Source organism: Ctenopharyngodon idella, chromosome 18, assembly GCF_019924925.1.
Source record: "Ctenopharyngodon idella isolate HZGC_01 chromosome 18, HZGC01, whole genome shotgun sequence".
In the NCBI taxonomy this organism is placed as follows: domain Eukaryota; kingdom Metazoa; phylum Chordata; class Actinopteri; order Cypriniformes; family Xenocyprididae; genus Ctenopharyngodon; species Ctenopharyngodon idella.
Window position 1 is genome coordinate 36,630,313 of NC_067237.1, and position 14,893 is coordinate 36,645,205.

A 14,893-nucleotide genomic window follows, 5' to 3' on the forward strand; every position below is an offset into this window, starting at 1 on the left:
GGTGCTGCATATTTAATGATCACTATAGAGACTGCTTCAAATTTTGTTAATTATTCTATTAACTCATTTCATCTTGATTATTCACTGGTCTCACAGCAGTTCTGTGCATTCTGTGTTTAACTGACATTCATAATCTGCTTTTCATTCAGCATAAGGCTGGACTGGCACCTGGTACCTCGAATTTCACTGACAGACAGAAGTGGGTGCTTGACTCACCAATCAGATAGAAATTGAGCTGGATTTAGCATAGTGAGGGCTATCACATTAACCAACTAGGGAAAAGTATAACTGAATTATTGAGATCAATGCTGAGCTCTTTGGCAAAGAAAAAAGGCAGACAATAGATGTCTAAGAAAAAAATATGGTTGATAAAATAGCAATATTGGTCACTCCATCTTGTTTAATGCTACTTTTCTAGAGCTAGATTGAATAAAATAATAATAAAATGAAAATGATGGTGTTGTATGGAGTGAAAGGGTGTCTGATGAGACACTGAGGTATATCAATTATTTTGCCAAAAACAGCTGTATCCAAATTTTAATATGTGGGCCCACAGGGTAGATTATGGCCCCCATGAAATTGATTTCCAGGGGCATTTTATTTAAGTGCAATTTTTTATAATTATCTGTGTTGTTGTTTGTCAAATAGTACTTAACTTTAAACAATTACTTAAGTCAATCAGAGCACTACATAGACTCTTACCAATAAAATTTTAGCATTAACAAAAGCTATCTTTACACTGCAAAGGTGGAACAGAAGCTGCACTTGAAATAGCATAAATGTTTATTTACACAGACTGTTCATTTTTGTCAATTAATGCTCTTGATATTGTAATAATGATTATTAATGTCCATTAATAGATACATAAAATGTTTTTGTGTTTGGGGAAACTGAACGTCATATTCTGGCTACAAAGATAAAACAATCTTAGAACCATTTATAAAAAATGAAGACTTCATTTGATCTTACCAGTATGACAAATAAATTACATTAACTGGAATAAACTGTATACAGAAAGAGCAGAGAACGGGACCGATTGTGAAATTGTCCATAACTTGGGTGTAGCGCGAGTTTAAGCGCTCTCACAAACACTCCTGTTAAAATCACGGAAGCTGATGACACTGCGACATGAATCTTACATCCAATCTGCACTTTTTTGTTTATTATGGGAAAATTCACAAGTTTCAGTCAGAATTCAGACAGACCGCACACACTGAACAAAACTCTTCGTTTCAGCGATGACTAATCTGAACGCTTCTGATTGGCCATCATGCTTGACAGAAATGCATTGGTTATATGCAGCAGTCTTGAGGTGGATCGAATAAACGAATTATTTTTACGAGGTTTCAAAGTTTGTTTAACCAATGTTATCACTTAAACATATATTCTATAACATAAATATTTTGAAACAAATTTCCATTACTTTTCCAAAACTTTCTGGTTTATTTATTTTTCCAAAACTTTTCCTGGAAATCACTGTTTTAAAATTCCATGACCTTTCCAGGTTTTTAATTACCGTACGAACCTGTTCTGCAGACCAACTTGGTTTTATTTGCTTGTAAAGTTAAAGTCTTGAAGAGTGGTTTTTCACAGAGGTGAAAGCAGCCACTACTACAATCACAAGCAATTAAACAAACACAACAGAACAGAGACATTTTTTTCCATGTAGGAAATACTACAGGTAAAAAATAAGGTAAAAAAAAAAATACTACAGAAATGTAATCAAGTCATAAAATAAAAAAAGCATAGTCTGTATCAATTAAATATTGCTACAAAAGTTTTTCAGTTAAGAGCAAAATATAGATAAATATATATAAATAAAATAGAATAATAGCACTCTAAATGTGCACTCATACTTTAACCTACTAGAATACATTATGTTGTAAATGCAATATCAAATAGTATTTTGTCTTAAAGATGCTTTCTACAGTATAAAACAATGTAAAATACTCACATCAGTCTGTTGACTGTACAGTGTTTATCCTGCAGTAGAGCAGCGATCTGATTCACTTGTGTGTCTCCTAGTTCACATCCACTCAGATTCAGCTCACTCAGGAGTAACGGATTTTTACCCACAATTCCTCTCACGTACTGACAGGCTTCATCTGCAGCAGGACCCAAAAACCTGCAGAAGAGAAGTTGAAATAGGAAATCAGTAGTAAATCACTCTGATGCAATAAATTGTGCAGAATTTTGCATTAGTGAAATAATATTTCTGTTAATTATTCATATTGTATATTTTGTATTATTTGATCACGTCTCACCTCAGTGTCTTGAGTTGACACTTCTCATCCTGTAGTAAATCATTGAGCTCCTTCACTCCTGATTGTCCAGGATCATTTCCTGTGAGATCCAGCTCTATCAGGTGTGAAGGGTTTGATCTCAGAGCTGAAGCCAGAGCATTATAACCTTCTTCTCTGATATGGCAGTCTGAAAGTCTACAGAAAACAAATTTGAAATAAAAGAAGTTATACAATTAATATTACTTAAAAACAATTTTATATAATAAAAATCACCAAATGCCTTTTCTCTTATGAGAAAAAAATTGACAGAGGCATGTTTTTCCTGTTTCTTTAATTCACTACAGTATTAAACTTTGTTAAGATTTAAATCAAACAATAGTTTATTAAACTCTGAACCTGAGTTTCTTCAGTGTGCAGTTTGTATTTTCTAATGCATTCTGCAGTTTCTTCACTCCTGAATCCTGCAGATTATTTTTGCTGATGTCAAGCTCTTTCAGACTGGAGTTTGATCTCAGGACTGTAGCGAGAGCTGAACAGCTTTCCTCTGTTAGACCACAATCACGCAGCCTAAAATGATGAACAGGAGAGGGAGAATTTACAAACACAAAGAACTTGATGCCAACATGACTACTGAGAATTGTTTTTGTTACTAGGTGTCTTTAACATACTTTAAATCTACAATACTACATGTACAATACTCACATCAGTTTGTTGAGTTTACAGTGTTTATCCTGCAGTAGAGCAGCGATCTGATTCACTCGTGTGTCTCCTAGTTTACGTCCACTCAGATTCAGCTCTCTCAGGAGTAACGGGTTTTCACCCAAAATTCCAGTCAAATACTGACAGGCTTTATCTGCAGCAGGACCCAAAAACTTGAAGACCAGTGTTGTAGTCCTACCAAAAAAAGTGGTTTACTATTTTGCCTCAACCATAAAAAAGTACATGTGTTTTTATTTTGTTGGTCACTAGTAACATTTGTTTCATTAAAAATAAATAAATGAATAAATCAATAAATAAATACAGTGCATTCAAAAAAATGGTTATTTTTCAAGTAGCCTACTGCATGGCTGAAGTAGTTCCGCATTAGGTTTGTTGTCTGCATAACAGTTCTATATGACTAAAATTAAAACATTGCTTTGGAATTATATTAAGTGTGAGAATATATAAATCAGATAAATCTGAAACTAATGTTTTTCATTTTATGTAAGTGGGTGGGAAAAAGTACAGTTCAGTGGTAACATAAAAGGCAATTATTTAATTAAAAAAATATGTTTATACTTATAATATCATGTCTAATATTTTTCTCACAAGGTATAAGTGGATCTTTACATGTAAATAGCTATAGCTACTTTTATAATTTAGGAGGGAAATTGTATCTCTTGCAAGATTATTACTATATTTGGGGTTTTTGAAACTGTTTGGAAAAACCACTGACGTGTGGATAGCGCATTCTGACTCTTTCTCACACACAATGAGACATTTAAGTGCAAGTATCTTTATCAATAAAATAGTTTAGAGAAAGACACTTATAAGTGATTCTTTCTCTGCATAGCAATGACTCAATTTTCTGTTATTAGTTCTAAAATGATACTTTGGTGTTAGTAACAGAGACTTGTACTGTTATTAAGATGTGAAAATAGTTGTTTTATTATAGCAAAACCATGTTTTTTTTGGTGTATTGATTACCATTTGTATAACCACAAAAATACCATAGTTAAACTATGTTTTTTGTAGCAAAACCATGGTTAATTTGCAGTTACCATGGAATAACTTTTTTTTTTAATTTGTAGTAAAACCATGGTAAATTTTCATAAGGTCTGGCAGAGTTCTCTTGCTGCAGTATGAACATGCACTGTCAGTCAATGATGGGCGGGAAAAAGAACGACAGACGTGCCAATGCACCAATTACAAACAAAGAATCGTGAGTTCACACAACAGTATTGGACACACAGTTAAAGGGGAAGCTAAAATGACAGCAGATTATGGACTTTCAAAGGAATAAAACAAGTGGGTAACATGCAAATATTGATCCTTAGAAGTTGTAATACAAAAACAGCCCTGGGCAAAAAGTAAGTTTAGGATGTATATGAGTATATGGCCCCGACTACATCACTGCTGAAGATAGAGGAAGTACAGTGATATTACCTGCCATAAAATTTTTCATAATATTTTAAAGGTCCTTTAATCATTTCAAAGCTTTTATACATTTCTTTTTGATGGTTTGATTCTCTTCCAGCTAAAAACTATTGCATTTTATTGTCTTAACACTCACCTCAGTCTTTTCAGCGAATACCACCAACTCTGTAAATCAATGAGTTCTTTCACTCCTGATCGTCCAGGATCATTTCCTGTGAGATCCAGCTCTAACAGATTTGAGTTTGATTTCAGAGCTGAAGCCAGAGCTTTATAACCTTCTTCAGTGATACTGCAGTTTGAAAGTCTACAAAACATGAAACATGAATTTAACATTGTGTTTCAAATTAAATTATCAGATGAATTATAACTTAAACTGAATCAGAATGATCAGTGCAGGTAGAAATGTTCATCAAATACAATATTTACAAATTGTCTGTTTTAGTACTTTGAGTTTAGTAGTTTTCTTCCCAGTAGACATGTGACAGTATCAAAATTAAAACATTTAAATACTGTTTGACCTCCTTCTCTGTGTCAGGCAGATATAAAACAGAAAACATTGTTTTGTTTATGGGGTGCAGTTCCACCAGCGCCATCTACTGTCAGATAGTGAATTTGCTTATTCATTCAGCCCATCTCCTTCACTCATTCATGCTTCTCCTTCATGTTGGGGTTGTTTACAACAGAGTGAACATGACTCTTTAATGCAGCAAACCGGGTAATTCTAAAAATTCATTCTAAAAATCTACATTCATAATCAGTGTTGGGCACATTACTTTAAAAAAGTAATTATAGTTACTAGTTACTTCTCACAAATAGTAACTGAGTTAGTAACTGAGTTACATCATTATAAAAGTAACTAATTACCAGGGAAAGTAACTATTGCGTTACTTCCTAAGTCTAAAAATAAATGATGCTTGATCCGACTCCTGAAGTGATCTGCTCTTGCTCACGACATAAAATTTCTCTGTACTGCACTTATACGTGGTAGCCATTAAAGAATTTTTTATTTGTAGAAAGCCTTTCTTTTAAGTGAACTTCGTTTTGTAAAAATTGTATCTTAATTTTAATCATTTAATCAATCAACCAATTGGATTAATAAATAAATAAGAAGCAAATATAGCAGACAATATAATCATGACATGGATGCACCGGCGCGATCACTTGCACATAAACTGGAGCGCGTCTTACAGGCTAAATGAACTGAAACTCAGTGTATAGTCTGCTTGCCTCACAGACATGACAAATATATCTACAGAAAGCTTGAAATGTCTACTTTTAAATGAAATAATTCAAAACGAAAAGAAATAGGCTACTCTCTGATTATGTAATGCGAATGAATTGTGCATTCTCTCTCTAAGCGCATCCACATGCGGAGATGATGAGAGTCAGTTATGTTAACTTCATCTTTGCAGCCGACACTGATTCAGAAAACATTAGTTTATAAATAAACAATTAAAACGTCTCCTTGCTGTTTTTTGTCACATTCATAATCATTACTTTTGCCGGTTCTTTATGGCAAGCTTTATGCGTGCGCTTGAGTGATAGCTATTACGTAAACGCTCATTATTATGGTTTATTCTCTCCAGTAGGCCTATTTAAGAAATTAAATGTGATTAGTCAACTAATGGTTTAAATAAACAACTACTAGTCGATTAGAAAAAACTTATTTCACATATTTCGATCCAGCATGTCACAAAGGGTATTCTGGTTTGAATACCCGAGCATCGTACATTATTATCAGTTTAAAATTGTATTTGTGTATGACTAACCTGTACTATTTCTTTATAACAAAACACTTTGCAGGTCTATCATCTCTAGTCACACACACCAGTCATCATCAGTTTGCATGTGTCCCACCCCAACACACACACCAGAGAAAAAACTTTGCAGGTCCTGTGGCTGAGAGAGAGCCTACTCGGATGAAAACCAATTCAGTGAGCTCAATTATAGTAATGCCGCATTTTAATATCAGTAATGGTAACGGCGTTGTAACAGGGGAAAAAGTAATTCGTTTGATTACTCATTACTGAAAAAAGTAACGCCGTTAGTAACGCTGTTTATTTATAACGCTGTTTATTTATAACGCCGTTATTCCCATCACTGTTCATAACACAGTTACTATCTTTAATAAAGTAACAAAAATTTTGAAGTGCCCACAACAACAATTATGTGCATGTTCAATATCATGATAATTTCTATTACCGTACACTGGCACATCTATTTCCCACTTCCCAGTACATTTCGTTTTAGCAATTTATTGTTAATATATTAACAGATAATTAAATGTGATTAAGGCTGTTATATGAAACAGTTAACACATTTACCTAAATAATTTATACAAATTTGTTTTGCTTATTGACATCCATAGTTATTTTATTAGGATTATGGAAAATAGAGAAACAGGGTGATAACAAAGTTGCATATAACCTATATCATCATTACGAAGGCTCTGTACCACATTAAACACACCATTGTGTATTCATGTTAAATATATAAATATATTCATTCATCTTCGGAACACAAATTAAGATTTTTTTTAAGACATCCGAGGGTTTGTGAACTGAGTCTGAACTGAAGACATCTTTAATATAGTCAACGTGACTACAGTGGTTCAACCTTAATGTTATGAAGTGATGAGAAAAACCAGTTAGTAAGTAAGTTAGTAGTTAGTTAGTAAGTTGTTATTTTTCTTTTGTTTTTTCCTCACAAAACGTTTTTCTCGTCACTTTATAACATTAAGGTTGAACCACTGTAGTCACATTGGCAATTTTAACAATGCAATGATGTTGCTCCCTATGTGTGGTTCAGAAACCCTTGGATTTCATCAAAAATATCTTAATTTGTGTTCCGAAGATGAATGAAGGTCTTATGGGTGTGGAATGACATGAGTTGAATTGGACCCTAAACTGTGTGTGACCACAAAATTAGTATTCTTACATTTTTATGCACTTCAGGGAGCAAGAAGATTCAGTAAATATATAATATCCCTGTGATTGCTGTGGTGTTGAGTGTAGGTGATGGTGAACTGTACTCACTTGAGTATCTTCAGTGTTGATTTCTTCAGTCTCTCACAGATCTCTTTGACTCCTGAGTCCAGCAGACGGCTATTGTTCAGGTTCAGCTCTTTCAGGATGGTTTTGGAGGAGAGAACAGTGGCTAGAACTGAACAGCTTTTCTCTATCAGCTTACAATTATTCAGCCTAAACACAGAAACACCATTTTTATTATTCAGTACACATTAAACACACACCAGTTTAACATCTCTTCATATCTGCTATCACATGACTGAAAGACTTTTATCATTAATAAGCAGAAGTTATCATGCAGCCCTATCATGCATCCGACGCAATGCGGCACCTGCGTTGCGCCTGGCGCTTTTTGCTAGGTTCAGCCCGACACAGTTATCATTTTCATGTCCTGAGCCACGTTGTTGAAATAGCAAATGCATTTGCGCCCATTTGTGCGCCCATGGGCGTGCTGGTCTCAAAACGAGGTGTGTTCAGGCACGTTGTTGGTGCGTTACTATTTTGAGGCAACTGAAATAGACTAATGCGCCACTGACCAACTGAAACCTGGTCTAAGGTCAATGGTGCAATATTGTTTTTGTTATTTAAAGAGCGCATTAGTAATATGCACCTATATGCGGGTGCACAACGCGTGCACATTCTGCTTTATTACACACACAGGGAAGCGCAGCAGCACACAAACATGCCAAATATTAAAAATAAAAGGATTACAATGTAAAAGATTATTATCGTGTGCATAAAGATAAAAAAGCTTTGGTGGAATCCGGCTTTTCCCGCAGATAGTCTGCTCATACACTTTAACCTTGCGCACAAGCAGATCCGTTTCCTCACTATAGAAGTGTTCAGTCACTCTGCTTGCAAATTCCCCCTTGTAAATAGCAAATCCGCCATGGTGTGAGCGCAACTGGTTTTAAAGGGAATGGGAGATGAGTCACTTGTTGGTTTATTGCACGTTACGCCCAAAACACAGCCTCATTAAGAGAATAGGGACAACCTTTATAGACAATGCGCCAGGCACACAGACCTTTTTTCCTGTTCTTAAACTAGCAAAAGTGGATTCGGACATGCCCTAAATGCACCTGCGCCATGCACTTTAGACCATGCGCTTAGATCGTTAAAATAGGGCCCATCATGTATAAATCATATTGACTCACTTGATTTTCTCCACTTTGCTATGAGAGTCCATCAAAAGAGCAGAGAGTTTCTCTCCATCCAGATCTCCTAATTTATCTTCACTCAGATCCAGTTCTGTCAGTAATAATGGACTTTTACCCAGAACTTCAGTGAGATAGTCACACGCTTCCTGTGCAGCAGGACTTTTCAGAAACCTACAGGAAATAGAAAATTTAGATTTGATAAATGGAAAGAAAAGAAAAAAAAAGGATAAAAAGAAAAAAAGCAAATTTAGATAGAAAAAAAGAAAAGATAAAAAAAATAATAATGTTGTCAGAATTGTATGCATGTATATATTGCAGCTCCCATCCTCCTTATGGATACAATAAAGCAATAAAATATAGCAAAGTGGAGAATGTGTTAAAGTCATAATTATAGTAAATAGTTCCAGTTTTGCTGAATTGCAATTCAGTAAATTCATTTTCATGCCATTCTAATTCTGCATTGGCCCATTTGTCACATCTACCTAGCTGCACACCTCTGACTCTATGTCTGTGGCTTATTTTGAAAAATCAAAGGCTTTTCTCACCTGATGGTCTTTAATTTACAGCATTCAAGACGCAGTAAATCAATGAGCCCCTCCACTCCTGATCGTCCAGGATTATTTGCTGTGAGATCCAGTTCTATCAGGTTTGAGTTTGATTTCAGAGATGAAGTCAAAGTTTTATATCCTTCTTCTGTGATATTGCAGTCTGAAAGTCTATACATATACAAACATAAAAAAACATACACATGTTACATACTGCAACCAATGCCTTAAAGACAACATCTGCTTCATTTGAATTTCTAAATGTTCCATAAAATATTTTCAAACTGAAATTAAAATGGTTAACTGAAACTGATCTTTTTTTCAGATAATCTAATCAAATGGACATTTTATAAATCTTTATTATCATTCAGAAATTAAGATGAATGAATACACACTTCAGTTTCATCAATCTGCATTGTGTATTTTCCAACAGATGACAGATCTTCATTATTCCAGAGTTTCCTAGTTTATTTCCACTCAGATCCAGCTCTATCAGGTTTGAAGGGTTTGAATTAAACGCTGAAGTCAGAGCAGCACAACCTTCTGCTGTAATACTGTTATTATTCAGCCTGAAGAGAAGGAAAAAAATAAAGACAGTAAGGTCTCTTCAGTTTATTTCTGCCACAAAACACATCTACAGCAATAGAAGGGCTTTCAAAGTCAAAGAGAGTGGGCCTTATTTCTGACAGAATATGCATCTATAACACAGCAAAACTAGCAAAATTTAAGTAAAAACATCTTAACCAATTAAGTAAACAATCAAAGAATGGGATGTGCATGCGTATGTTGGAGCCTCTCTCTCTGCCATTAGATATATGGTAACTATACCTAAGCTGTTATTCTCGTTCTGCCATTAAGGAATAATTACATGATGAACGGAAGCCTCTAATGTAAATAGGTTGGGGTCTGTCGTTCCACTTTTCAAAACAGACTGGACTCACAGCCAACAAATGGAAGAATTGATAAACAATATTGGTGCAGAGTTTGAAAATATATAAGATGAATTTATCCCACATGGGTGGAGAGCTATAGGAAAACTGTATAAAATGATTGGGTGAGAGCTGGTCCGGCAGTTGTGTTCTACAGGCCAACTCGGTTTTATTCACTTGTAATAAAACCTATCTTCTGGCATCAAAACTTAAAGTCTTGAAGAGTGTTTTTTCACAGAGGCGAAAGAAGCCACTACTACAAATTGGTGCTGCGAGCAGGGTTGGAATGGAGCAGAAGAGGGAAAGACCACAGCTGGCTGGCTGGACAAGCAACACAATAGGTGGCCACAAGGTAAGCTGTTTTTGCTTAATTTGTGTTGTTCGTTGGAGTCTGCCCGTGGTGGTAAGGACACTCAAAATTCTCCTCCAACCTTAACAAAAAGCAAGATTTTTGAGTTTTGATTCCAGAAGAAAAAATGCATGCACTAATCTGTATTTACTGTCAAGAGGACAGTTAAAAAGATGGATGGTGCATGCAATGATATGCACGCAAAAAGTATAAAAAAAGATAATAAGTATACAAAAAATTCATAGGTGAATAAAAGTATAAGAAAATTCCTACAGTTGCCACTCTGTCGCATTAGGGTCACAGAGGTCTGCTCGAATAGACAAAAGTCCTATGGATAAACGGTCTGTCATGGTGACGAAGTGACAGATGGCTGCACGGAGAGGCAAAAATCCTGTAGGGTACCGCTTTTTACTGTGTTGAGAGAGGTTGTTAGTGAAAGAGTAAGTAGAACTGACAGGTGTAGAATAGGAAAAGTGCGCTTATTATGATTTGAAAAGTTTTTCTTTTACCATATGCGTGTCATGCTGTTGTAAAAGGAAAGATTATGTTGTTTAATTGTAGTATACCGAGATAATCAAGGTAGTTTATTGCTGTTTTCTGCATTTTGCAAAGAAGAAACTACAATGAAGAGCTTGCTTTACTAAAATAGAATGAAGGAACGTCTCGGTTACAAAGGTAACCCTCGTTCCCTGAAGGAGGGAACGGAGACGTACGTCGGACAGACCGACGAATAGGAATCTCGCTAGAGAGGCCAATCTACTTCGAGTGTAACTACAACGAGCCAATGCACATTGGCATGCAATCATATGCATCAGCTGCTCGCCTCGCAGCGCGGGTATATAACGAGCAGCAGGTGCGTTGCATCTTCAGGTTTTCGCTGAGGAGCCGAACCGGATAGGCGGCAGCATCAGCGGGGTACAGCGACTGTGGCGACGGGACGTACGTCTCCGTTCCCTCCTTCAGGGAACGAGGGTTACCTTTGTAACCGAGACGTTCCCATTCAGTCGGTCACGTTCGACGTACGTCGGACAGACCGACGAATAGGAATCCCTACCAAAGCGCCACAGGGGCTGCCCTCTTCCAGCGCTCTGTTGTAAGCCACCTGAACCCCCTTGCCTACGGACGGTGGGACAGGGCTAACACAGAGAGTGTCGATCACTGCTGTTCCCCAAAACCCATTCAGTGAGACTATTGGAAACGCTGGGAAAGCGTACCCTTCCGCTGGGAAAGGAACGCTGCGGAAGCCACATCCTTCCCGAAGGAGTTAAGTGGAGAAGTACATATGGACTAACCCGTAGGCTGTACTACATATGGAAGAACTGGGGTGACTCCAACTCGATGAGAGGTGGGTTCTCCCAGAGGGAAAGACACGGGCTTCGTTTAGGAGCAACCGTGGAACTAGACATATGGGATCCCAGTAGGGTCACACATATGGTACCCAGCCTGAACCCGGTTCTCAAGGATACAACGGAGTATAGGCCTAGCGCCAGACGCTCCGCCACGTCGGCTGCCGAAGGGAGATCGGAGGACTCAACAGGGTCTGCCTTGTAGGGACTCTCTGGAGAAAAAAGCGCATGTAAGCGCAGCAAGCCGACACTAAGCCGGGGCCTCTCCGTGCCTCTGACCTGAGGTGAGAACACGGGAGGAGACCGGCTCGACACGAAGGCTATAGAATCTAGCGAACGTGTTAGGTGTCGCCCAGCCCGCAGCTCTACAGATGTCTGTTAGCGAGGCGCCACGAGCCAGCGCCCAGGAAGATGCGACGCCTCTCGTGGAGTGCGCATGCAACCTGAGCGGGCAGGGCACGCCCTGAGCTTGGTAAGCCAGGGCGATGGCATCCACTATCCAGTGGGCCATCCTCTGCTTGGAGACAGCCTTTCCCTTCTGCTGGCCTCCGTAACAGACAAAGAGCTGGTCTGAGGTCCTGAAGCTTTGAGTTCTGTCTATGTACAGTCGCAAAGCGCGAACTGGACAGAGCAAAGCCAGGGCTGGGTCTGCCTCCTCCGAGGGCAGCGCTTGCAGGCTCACTACCTGGTCCCTGAAGGGAGTGGTAGGAACCTTGGGCACATAGCCAGGCCGGGGTCTCAGTACCACATGGCCGTCACCCGGCCCGAACTCCAGGCACGATTCGTCGACCGAAAAAGACTGCAGGTCCCCTACCCTCTTGATGGAGGCCAATGCAACCAGCAGCAAAGTCTTCATAGACAGAATCTTTAAGTCTGCTGATTGCAAGGGCTCAAAGGGAGCAATCTGAAGTGCTCTCAGCACCAGAGCAAGGTCCCAAGAGGGTATGGAGGGAGGACGAGGAGGATTTAACCGCCTCGCCCCCCTAAGGAACCTGACGACCAGGTCGTGCTGACCAACAGATTTGCCATCTATGTGGTCATGATATGCGGAGATAGCAGCAGTATGGACTTTGAGAGTGGAGGGGGACAGCCTACGCTCCAACCCCTGCTGCAAGAAGGAAAGCACGACACCGATCGAGCATCTTCGGGGGTCCTCTCGACGAGAAGAACACCACTCGACGAACAGGTTCCACTTCAAGGCATAAGCCCGTCTCGTAGACGGAGCACGTGCCGAAGCGATGGTGTTAAGTACCTCGGGGGGTAAGTCACCTAGAACCTCCGCGTCCCGTCCAGGGACCAGACATGGAGTTTCCAGAGGTCTGGACGCGGGTGCCAGAGAGTGCCCCGTCTCTGAGAAAGAAGGTCCTTCCTCAGAGGAATGGGCCAGGGAGGGGCTGTCGCAAGGAGTGAGAGTTCTGGGAACCAGGTCCGGTTGGGCCAATAGGGCGCAACTAGCAGAACTTGCTCCTCGTCCTCCCTGACTTTGCACAGGGTCTGTGCAAGTAGGCTCACTGGGGGAAACGCATATTTGCGAAGGCCCCGGGGCCAGCTGAGCGCCAGTGCGTCTGTTCCGAGTGTTCCCCGGACAGGGAGTAAAACAACCGGCAATGGGAGGTTTCTGGTGAGGCAAACAGGTCTACCTGAGCCTCTCCGAACTCTCTCCAAATCAGCTGGACCACCTGGGGGTGGAGTCGCCACTCTCCTGGCCGCGCAGCTCGTGATAGCTCGTCGGCCACACGGTTGAGCACACCGGGAATATGAATGGCACGAAGCGACCTCAGATGCTTCTGACTCCAGAGGAGGAGATGGGGGGCGAGTTGCGACATGCGACGGGAGCGTAGACCACCTTGACGGTTGATGTACGCAACGGTCGCAGTGTTGTCCGTCCGGACCAGTACATGCTTGCCCCGTAGCGGCCCTTTGAGGCGGCTCAGGGCAAGGCGTACCGCTAGCAACTCGAGGCAGTTGATGTGCCAATGCAGATGGGGGCCCGTCCAACCCCTGACACTGCATGCCCGTTGTACGTGGCACCCCAGCCTGGCAGAGGCATCTGTGAATACCACAGCATGCCGGGACACCTGCTCTAGGGGTACTACAGCCCGAAGAAACAAGGGGTCCGACCACGGGCTGAAGGTTTGGCGGCACTCCTGAGTGATTGCCACCTGGAACGTGCCGCGTTGCCACGCCCATCTCGGGACCCGGCCGTGGAGCCAGTGTTGAAGCGGTCTCATATGAAGCAGACCGAGCGGGGTTACTGCCGTTGCGGCTGCCATATGCCCCAGGAGCCTCTGAAAAAATTTCAGTGGAACCGCTGTCCTGCCGTTGAACGTATTCAGGCAGTTCAACACCGACTGAGCACGTTCCTCTGTGAGGCGTGCTATCTGTTCGACCGAATCCAACTCCATACCGAGAAAAGAGATCCTCTGCACCGGGGCGAGTTTGCTCTTTTCCCAGTTGACCTGAAGACCCAACTGGCTGAGGTGTCTGAGCACCAAATCCCTGTGTTCGCACCACTGATCCCGGGACTGTGCCAGAATGAGCCAGTCGTCGAGATAGTTAAGGATGCGAACACCCTGTTCTCTCATGGGAACAAGGGCTCCCTCCACGACCTTCGTGAAGACGCGGGGAGACAGGGCCAGCCCGAAGGGTAAGACTCTGTACTGATATGCTCGACCTTCGAACGCAAAAACGCAGGAATGGCCTGTGTCGCGGAAGAACCGAACATGAAAGTACGCGTCCTTCAGGTCGATCGCTGCAAACCAATCCTGGGGACGGATGCACTCGAAAATGCATTTCTGCGTGAGCATTTTGAACGGTAGCTTGTGAAGGCTCCGATTCAAAACTCGCAGATCCAGGATCGGTCGTAACCCACCGCCTTTCTTGGGTACAATGAAGTAGGGACTGTAGAACCCTGACCTCATATCGGCTGGAGGGACCGGCTCTATCGCGTCCTTCGCCAGTAGGACCGCGATCTCCGCACGCAAGACACGGGCATCGACAGCCTTCACTGCAGTGAGGTGGACACCCCTGAACTTGGGGGGACGCCGGGCGAACTGAATCGCATAGCCGAGCCCGATGGTCCGAATGAGCCAGCGAGACGGACTGGGGAGCGCTAACCAGGCTCACAGAGACCGTACAGGCGGGATCAAAGGGACCGCAGGC

General features: G+C 40.9%; 1 protein-coding gene across 1 annotated transcript in view; it reads right to left on the reverse strand.

The window, feature by feature from the left end:
* LOC127500238 (uncharacterized) overlaps positions 1-14,893 on the reverse strand; it is a 298,033-nt gene that overhangs the window by 194,574 nt on the left and 88,566 nt on the right. Inside the window, exons 42-50 of the mRNA XM_051871231.1 lie at positions 9,503-9,676; positions 9,108-9,278; positions 8,560-8,733; positions 7,415-7,579; positions 4,516-4,683; positions 2,946-3,137; positions 2,640-2,810; positions 2,265-2,438; positions 1,955-2,125 (exon numbers count right to left, since the gene is read on the reverse strand). Coding sequence (XP_051727191.1) covers positions 1,955-2,125; positions 2,265-2,438; positions 2,640-2,810; positions 2,946-3,137; positions 4,516-4,683; positions 7,415-7,579; positions 8,560-8,733; positions 9,108-9,278; positions 9,503-9,676 — 1,560 coding nt within the window. The remainder of the gene's footprint in view (positions 1-1,954; positions 2,126-2,264; positions 2,439-2,639; positions 2,811-2,945; positions 3,138-4,515; positions 4,684-7,414; positions 7,580-8,559; positions 8,734-9,107; positions 9,279-9,502; positions 9,677-14,893) is intronic.